This window comes from Salvelinus namaycush, chromosome 27 (genome assembly GCF_016432855.1).
Source record: "Salvelinus namaycush isolate Seneca chromosome 27, SaNama_1.0, whole genome shotgun sequence".
Taxonomy (NCBI): Eukaryota; Metazoa; Chordata; class Actinopteri; order Salmoniformes; family Salmonidae; genus Salvelinus; species Salvelinus namaycush.
The window spans coordinates 13,211,305-13,220,214 of NC_052333.1; the positions used below are offsets into that span (position 1 = coordinate 13,211,305).

The following is an 8,910-nucleotide window of genomic DNA, read 5'->3' on the forward strand; positions in this document are numbered from 1 at the left end:
TATATGACTTTGTGGTTGTGGGTGGATGTCAACTGCTGGCTGGAATTCTCACTCAACTGTACCACTAATATGAACCTGTTCTACAGACTCTTGTAGACTACTATGCACTGAAAAACAGTTAATATGTTACAAATCAAAGCTTAACATTGAAATATGTGATTTCAAATGATTAAGTTAAATTCAGATAGGCATGTTATGTGCTCTCTAACACAAACATAAAATGTGTTGTTGCTGTAGACCTTTTAACAGATCTAGTTGACCTCCACAGAATGTGCACATTAGCCACTAATATCTGACTTCAGTACTGTCTATAGCTGTTTGTTCATTAATACTTATATGTGGCCTTAATATACAGCATATGACCTGGTAAAGGAGAGGGGGATGGGAGCAGAGAAGGGGATGGGAGGCTGCTCAATGATTGGCTGTAGTGTAGGGCGTGTCATACAATGTATCAAAATTTCAACTGCTGGCTGGAATTCTCACTCAACTGTACCACTAATATGAACCTGTTCTACAGACTCTTGTAGACTACTATGCACTGAAAAACAGTTAATATGTTACAAATCAAAGCTTAACATTGAAATATGTGATTTCAAATGATTAAGTTAAATTCAGATAGGCATGTTATGTGCTCTCTAACACAAACATAAAATGTGTTGTTGTTGTAGACCTTTTAACAGATCTAGTTGACCTCCACAGAATGTGCACATTAGCCACTAATATCTGACTTCAGTATAGTTTATAGAGGTGTATATGTCTGTCTGTGTCTTTCAGTTTCTATTTAGACTACATCAAATATGAAGAAGCTGTGCAGCCACACCATGTTCAACATGTTACCTAATTAGCTAGCTAGCTGACAATCTGGTTTACCTGTAGCATATAAACATTTGTTGGCACAGAAAGAAAGGGGATACGAAAAATGATTGATCAAATTCCTCCTGACACTATCTGACTGGGTTAATAACTTAATATTAAGTTAATATGGACCCATTGTCTTAGACTTGAACTCTTGGACCAAACAGTGGGACTCTGATTTCAGCCATAGGGACTTGTGACTCGACTCCTGACTCCAACATTGGTGACTTTGACTCAACTCAGAGTAGCCATAGGGTCTTGTGAATTGACTCGGACTTATGCTTTTGTGACTCAACTACAACACTGCTGCCATTACATGGCTACTACTACTGCTTCAACTACCAATTCTAGCAAGTTGTACCCCAGGTTGGGTACACTTTTCTGCTGCTCCCTCAAAAGCATTAAGCAGACATTTTGATTATACCTCCCTCCCCATAACTCTCTGTTGGGGTGAGGCTTTCTACAAATATACGCAGCAAGAGGATTACAACAGCTAACACAGGAAGCTGAAATCCTGGGGTCTGCCTTATGTTCCCTCAGTTCTACCCCAGTTTGAAAATGTGCTTTTCATCCATGACCAGGCCATGTTTCGGCCATTTTGCCGCACTAGGCAAGTCTGCAATAGACCTTCTCCTACCCGGAAAAGAAATAGGCCTATAGTGTACAATGTTGGCCTATAATGTCATTTTATAACTAGGCCTAACATTTGATAGCCTACCATTTGTAAAACATGCAGTTGCGTTGGCTTTATTAACCCAGTCCTGATTCCTGACAAAGGCTTATAGGGACTTGTCCTTTAAGATATGAACATCAGCTACTCATCAGCTACCCAATGTTATTATGAGTTTTCTTGAGGCTTTTTGCAAAGAGATCAATGCTGATGTAAAGGCCTACGTCTTCACAGCAGTACAAACCTGAAATCACGTATTATCATTACATTTTATTCCACATTGTGAAACCAGGGATCTAGTGGAAGATAAATGCAAATATGATTAAAAAAAGGCCTGTTATAAGAGAGAAAGAGAGATTGTGGGAGTAGCTGAGTGCCTATAGTGAGAGATGGCTGTTAATATCAGTAGGCTGTTTGAGTGGTCTGTGGGCAGGTAATTAATCTGATTGCTGATGGGTTAGGTTGCTAGATCAAATCTTAACCTGCCATAAGCTACTTTTGTGTCAGCAAGTCTCCCCAGTGAAAAATGTACATATCCACCACTCCATCTTTCATGTACAGACCATTCAAGTAGCTGCACTTACCACCTCACTGATACTGATTGTGTAAGCTACAAACCCAAATTGTCTAAGGAAATGTGGCTAACAGTAATAACATTGCAGACATATTCAGAAATCTGGGCTGATGGAATCATTGTTATGCATATCTACTGGCCATAATTTCCGCTTGAGGTCCTGCCCCTCCCCCACTGCAAAGTGCACAACAGTACCAAACTATCAAAGGTTTTATAGGTCAACACAGTCCCCCCCCTCCCCCGTCCTGTATATTATTTATATATACTTGTGTTCCCATATGTACTTCCTGTATTTATGTGTTGTTAATAAAAATATTATAATAATAAAAGATACACAGTTCCCCCTCCCCCATGTTGCAGCATAAATCTCTGCTCAAGGTTGCCATGTACACTATTTGTGGTTTATTGATGTACTTTTAAAACTTTGTGGCAGGTGAAAGGTTTTGGTCGCTAGGTGGAAGTTGTTATACTACTTCTATATTGCAACGTTACCAACATGGCATTTAAAAAAAATCATTAATTTCGCCGTATTCTGCTAAAATTGTGCTAGTGAAGGTGGGTTTTGAAGGCTGGTTTTGAGCAGACTCCTAGAAATTTGAAATTGACCTGGCAAACCTGTCCCTGCCTGAGCGTGATCACCACTGAAGTAGCTGTGCAGCACGTGTTTTAAGGAAGAGGAGGATGGTTGCAGATGTTTGCATTCATGCAAGAAGGTAAGCTATTAACTAAACTGTTAACCAATATTCTAGCTAAAATTGTATTTGGTGTATTGACAAGCAATGCATGTTCTCGTTGTCTTTATTTTTAATGAATTAATGTCAGTCATGTATGTCTTTCGGTGGAATCCAACATGCATTGACGATGTCTGAAAGCCGCATTGTGTCAGATATACTGCGTCATGACATTGAAATTGGCAGGTTTATCCAAACAATTCATTAATGTGCAATTGTTACTTTGCATGTTTCTACCTTATAGTTATTTGTGGCTTGCTAACGGTTAGTGTGCTAGCTAACTGTTAGCGTGCTAGCTAACGGTTAGCATGCTACCCATGCTAGTTAAAAAAAGAAATATGCTAGCTATGGTTGCAAGCTAGCTAATAAGTTTAGCATAATTGGTAAACGTGTCTATGATTTAGAATACATGATTGTGGTTAACACAATGTTACATGCATTGGAAAATAATATTGCTATAGTGTAACAAGCTAGCAAGAAAAGCCAGTTCCTTTTCATCTGTTTTGTCAAGTCATAAGCCTGTATGTGTGTTAAAATATTTAAACCCCCTCATTAAATTAATGTATTGAAGTTGCGCCCGTTTTTTATAGCCCTTTCTTACCCAAATACCGTTTTTTACATTGAAATAATTCAGATGAAAATAAGAAATATGTTAAACTAATTAAGAAATAAGTGACCAGATTTTTTTTATTGAAAACCATGGACATTAGTTTGGGTGGGGGGAGGGGCGTGGTGGGGTTCCTAGTTCTTTTTTTTTTGCACATAAAAGAGTGAAACACCACAACAAGTATAAGGGTTGTGGAAAGTGTCCATTTTGGTAGGACTGTGACAATTCACTGTCTTGAAAAAATATATACATATACTGGCAGATTCTTTAACCAAATCCCTATTTCTTACACACATTTTTTAAGATCGAAAACATAATGGAAGATAAGAGTCCAGGAACCTACAAAGTAACCAATGCGGTATGTTTTCTGATTTGCCTAGTATTTAGAGTACGCTTGCCTTGCTTTAGCCAAACCACTCATACTGATTCTCTTTTAGTCCATCCATAAAAGCAGATTCAGCTTTAGTTGCATGCAGGAACTTGCATAATGTGCTTCTGTTATGCTTATACTTGCTTTTTTACCTTGAAAGTAGTTTTAAAAAAACAGAAATTGTAATAGATGTTTGTTGGACCTCTATTAGTCAATGATAACAGCCCCTCTATTAGTCAATGATAACAGTCATTGGTGTCCCCCAGCCCCTCTATTAGTCAATGATAACAGTCATTGGTGTCCCCCAGCCCATCCCCTGTTGTGTGCCGAGCAATCTTGTCATTCTATTAAGTCTCAACGTTTCTTTTTGTCTTCCTTTACAAAGGCACTGCAGAGGCTAAGAAGGCGCATGGAAAATCTAAAGAAGCATAGTTCAACTTGTGAGGCCAGATTTGAAAAGGAAAAGATAAATCCCGAAGCGCAGGTTTGTCAGTTGTTTAGAATGAGGATACTGGGGATGGTTGAATCGTTATCATATCCTATTGCCTAATTTGCACATGACTAATATCATTTTATTGTATCCTTAGATGTCAGACACCGAGGCTGCCAGTACCTCTGAGGCTGCCAGTACCTCTGAGGCTGCCAGTACCTCTGAGGCTGCCAGTACTTCTGGGTCGATAGTCAATGTGTTGGATGATGCACCACCGTTGATCAGAACAGACAGTATATACGTAAGTTAAAGTGTCATTCAACACCAGCACATACTGTAAGTTCTTGTGAATCAGCTTTGTAAATCAAAGATGGGCAAGTCTGCACTTTCATCCCATATTCATAGTATTATAACATAAACAAGTAGAGGAGCACAGTCGTAACTAATCAAAATGTGCCGGTGTCCAAATACTTTGTAATCTGTCTAGTTATCCAATATAATTTTTTTCTTCAATACAGTTGACCAAAGCTATGCTTGGATACAAGACTGATGACTCAATAACCAGCATTGACAACAGTGAAGGTGATTATGTCCCAGGGCCATCAGAATCATCAGAGGAAGACAATTCTGATGATTTTTCAGAACCAAAGACAAGGGTGGACAGCAGTAAACACGTTGATTTAGTCTCAGAGGGAGACAGTTCAGATAAAATAGCAGGAGTCAAGAGAAGGAATCACTACAAGAAGACTAGCAAGAGATGCAGAAGTTCCTCAGAAGAAAACAGCTCAAATGAAGAAACAGAACTCAAGAGAAAGAATCAATATGCAAATACTTATAAGAGATGTACTAGTTCCCCAATGTCAAACACTAGCAGTGAATCATTGCTTGTAATGAATGTCTCAGAATTAGATGGATCCAAAAAGTACCACCAAAAAAAGCACTTCTGTCTGTTTTGCGAGCAACCGCAATCCAAAATTGCCCGTCATTTACAACGTAAACATGGGGATGAAATAGAAGTAGCTACTGCACTTCGGTTTGCAAAGAGATCAAAAGCTAGGAGACTTCAGCTGAATCTTCTTCGCAAGAAGGGGAATCGGGCACACAACATTCAGGCACTTAAAGAAGGAAAGGGGGTTTTGGTACCATGTAAACAAACAAGTAATGACAAGACCAATCACCAGGACTATCAGCATTGTTTTGCCTGCCATGGGCTCTTTAAACGCAAATCTATGTGGAGGCATGTGGCAAGGTGCACACTAGCACAACACGTTCGAAAGGAGATGCCTGGCAAAACCAGAATACAGGCGCTCTGTGCTAATGCTCAACCGGTTGCTAAAGGAGTGAGTGAAAAGGTATGGAAACTTGTGAGTAACATGGCTCAAGATGATGTAGCCCATGCAGTAAAACAAGACAGATACATCTTGGCATTGGGTGAAAAAATGTACAACAAGAAAGGGGAGAACCCCTCACAACACCAGCACATTCGTCAAACTTTGCGAGAACTAGGGAGACTTGTGATTAAAGGTAGAAAGGTGACACCACTGAAAAAGATGAAGGATTATATCAACCCAAAACACTTCCAACACATCATAAAAGCTGTCAAAGAAGTGACTGGCTATGATGAAAAGACAAACAAATTCGAAAAAGCAACCCTGGCGACAAAGCTTGGGCAAAGCATCCAGAAAATTGCAGACATCATGGAGGGTGAAGCTCTTATTACCCAGAATGAAGAAAAGTTGAAGCTTGTCCGAGACTTCCAAGGCATCTACCGTCTTCGCTGGAATGAAATGATCTCTTCTGCTGCATATCGTACACTTGAACAGAAGAAATGGAACGCACCGCAGCTTATTCCATTAGCAGATGACGTTAAAAAAATACACATGTACTTAGATGAAAAGCAGAAACAATACTACAACCAACTGTGCGATGAGAAAACCTCAGGAAAATGGAGCAATCTAGCAAAAGTGATACTGGCTCAGATGATTATCTTCAACAGGAAAAGAGAGGGAGAGGTGTCAAAGATGTCTGTGGCAACATTTCACTCCAGGGACAAATCCCCACTTAACAAAGATGTTGCAGTGGCGCTAACAGAGGTTGAGAGACTACTCTGTGCGCATTTTGAACGCATTGAAACCTGTGGGAAGCGTGGCAGGAAGGTGCCTGTAATCCTTACTCCAGTGATGGTGGAATCTTTAGAGCTGCTTATCAAAGAGCGGTGCTCATGTGGAGTGAGCGAAGGAAATATCTACTTATTTGCCAGGCCAGGATATGATACACATTTTCGGGGGAATGACTGCATCCGCGCCTATGCCAAACAATGTGGTGCCAAGTTACCTGAAGCATTGTCATCAACTAAACTACGAAAACAGGTTGCCACCCTCTCCAGAGTGTTAAATCTCAATGATACAGAACAGGACCAGTTTGCTGACTTCTTGGGTCACGACATTCGGATTCATCGAAAGTTCTACCGTCTTCCAGAGGGAACGCTTCAGTTGGCCAAAATAAGTAAAATACTGATGGCATGTGAACAGGGCAGATTGGCAGAGTTCAAGGGGAAAAGTCTGGATCAAATAACCATCAGTCCCAGTGGTAAGTTTACCCCCAGTGTTTAGTTTAATGGCAAAAAGTTTACACTGACAATAAAAACAAAGGTTTTGTTTTGCGCAGATTTAGCTTGCCTCAATTTAGCATTCTTCTTTTGGCCATCTTTTAGAAAAAAGCATGGCTGAAAATAATGAGGCTGCAGACTCTTGTTCATCAGAGAACGACTCTGAGAGAGAGGAGTCATCTGAAAAATCCTATGAAGAAAATCTGACCGGTATGCCTATACCTTACATAGATATGGACGTATTCTTAATTACAATGTCCTTTTCGAAAAATACATGTTTTCCACTGATGTTTTCCAGGAGAGATGTCAGCGATTCGGGTCAAACAGCCAATGACTAAGGGAAAGCTGGGACAAAAGAGAGGCTCACATGGTTAGACTGTTTCCTGCTGTCTTCAGTCAGTGCATTTTCACTCTGGCAAAAAATGCTGACTCTAATTTCTTGTGCACTGATTTAACTTGCTGCAATTTGCTTTTGTTTTTATTGTCTTTTACAAACTGTTATGTCTGAAGAAATTGATGCTGCAGCCACTGATTGTGCATCAGAGAACGACTCTGAGAGAGAGGAGTCGTCTGAAAAATCCTATGAAGAAAATCTGACCGGTATGCCTATACCTTACATAGATATGGACGTATTCTTAATTACAATGTCCTTTTCGAAAAATACATGTTTTCCACTGATGTTTTCCAGGAGAGATGTCAGCGATTCGGGCCAAACAGCCAATCACCAAGGGAAAGCTGGGACAAAAGAGAGGCTCACATGGTTAGACTGTTTCCTGCTGTCTTCAGTCAGTGCATTTTCATTCTGTAGTGTCAACGTATAGTACAGTGCTGGTCCAGATCAATCCTGTCTTCATCAGTTGGTGTATTTCCAACCATGCCAGTACAGAACGGATTAGTTTGGATTGGACACAAGTCAAGACGTTAGATCTGAACTAGTGTGTCAGGATAGATGATAACACAGAAGGATTACCACACTTTACATTGTTTTTCCTGGGGGAGGGAACTTAATTTAATAAGTATTGCTTTTATTAGAAGGTTTACATTGCAAACAATTTGATGGGCTTAGATTCCATACAGATTGAGTCTGCCTTGATGTCAGCATTGCACATTCTTCTCTCACATCCTTATCTATGTAGTTATTTAGTTGGGATTGTTAGTTTAACCTCAACACACTTTGCAGAAACAGCTGCAACCTTGTAGAGTTAATACAGAGATGAACACATACTGTATTGTACTCAACCTTTATTTAATGTAGTCATTCATAATGTCATCTCTTTCCAAAGGTGCCAAAGGAACAAAAAGGTTTTGGTCGACAATAGAGGTGGATGCAGTTGAAGATTCCTTGATGAATTTTATCCGAATGGGAAAAACGCCTGGAAAACAAGACTGTGAGAAATGCATTGCTGCTTCTGGCCAAGCGCTAGTAAACAGGGACTGGAGAGCAGTAAAGTTCTATGTACACAACAGAATAGTTGCAGATCAGAGAAAATAAGTGTATAAGATGCTTCTATCTTGGTGTACCTCTGAGGATTTAATGGGACTTACTTGACTTAAGCTCATAGGCAGTTAATGAATGTCCTCCATCTCACTCTGTTTGGGGGAAGTTTTCCCAGGTGGGTTGTTCACTTTTGGAGTGATTAAGGTCTCAAGAATACAAAGCCTGCTGACTTTGAATGTTACAGAAAAATAAAAAACATTTTTCTAAACTATTAATCTGTTACTTGGATATAATGACTCTATTACTGAAATGGTTGTTCCAGTTTAAATACTTTACAGAAGAACTACACTACAGTAGAACTACACTACAGTAGAACTACACTACAGCCGTTGAGTTGCCATCCGTGTTGCATCATTGTGGCATTCTACATGCAATATTTTCAGTCATAAAATAGAATGAATGCATCAAATATCGATGTAATAAATGTATCACTAGTCACTTAAACAATGCCACTTTATATAATGTTTACATACCCTGCATTACTCATCTCATATGTATATACTGTTAAACCAGCTATAATGGTACCCTACATTACTCACCTCATATGTATATACTGTTAAACCAGCT

General features: G+C 39.5%; 1 protein-coding gene across 6 annotated transcripts; it reads left to right on the top strand.

Moving 5' to 3' along the window:
• The first annotated feature begins 458 nt into the window (after nucleotides 1–458).
• LOC120022562 lies at nucleotides 459–8,554 on the top strand. 6 transcript variants are annotated; one of them, XM_038966520.1, is made up of 10 exons: nucleotides 459–2,812; nucleotides 3,742–3,795; nucleotides 4,193–4,291; nucleotides 4,395–4,538; nucleotides 4,756–6,826; nucleotides 6,951–7,055; nucleotides 7,144–7,215; nucleotides 7,356–7,445; nucleotides 7,534–7,605; nucleotides 8,129–8,554. In XM_038966520.1, the coding sequence occupies exons 2-10, from the start codon at nucleotides 3,754–3,756 to the stop codon at nucleotides 8,335–8,337; spliced, it is 2,904 nt and encodes a 967-aa protein (XP_038822448.1). In that variant the 5' UTR covers nucleotides 459–2,812; nucleotides 3,742–3,753; the 3' UTR covers nucleotides 8,338–8,554. The 6 variants fall into 6 exon arrangements, with proteins under 6 accessions (XP_038822448.1, XP_038822447.1, XP_038822446.1 ...); XM_038966519.1 differs by having other exon boundaries at nucleotides 459–3,795; XM_038966518.1 differs by having other exon boundaries at nucleotides 3,742–4,291.
• Nucleotides 8,555–8,910: the final 356 nt, after the last annotated feature.

Coding starts and splice junctions, on each gene's coding strand:
- LOC120022562 (XM_038966517.1), top strand. CDS start 4,022: ATGATAACAGCCCCTCTATTAGTCAATGATAACAGTCATTGGTGTCCC. Junction 7,056..7,143: donor CTATGAAGAAAATCTGACCG/GTATGCCTATAC, acceptor GATGTTTTCCAG/GAGAGATGTCAGCGATTCGG. Junction 7,446..7,533: donor CTATGAAGAAAATCTGACCG/GTATGCCTATAC, acceptor GATGTTTTCCAG/GAGAGATGTCAGCGATTCGG.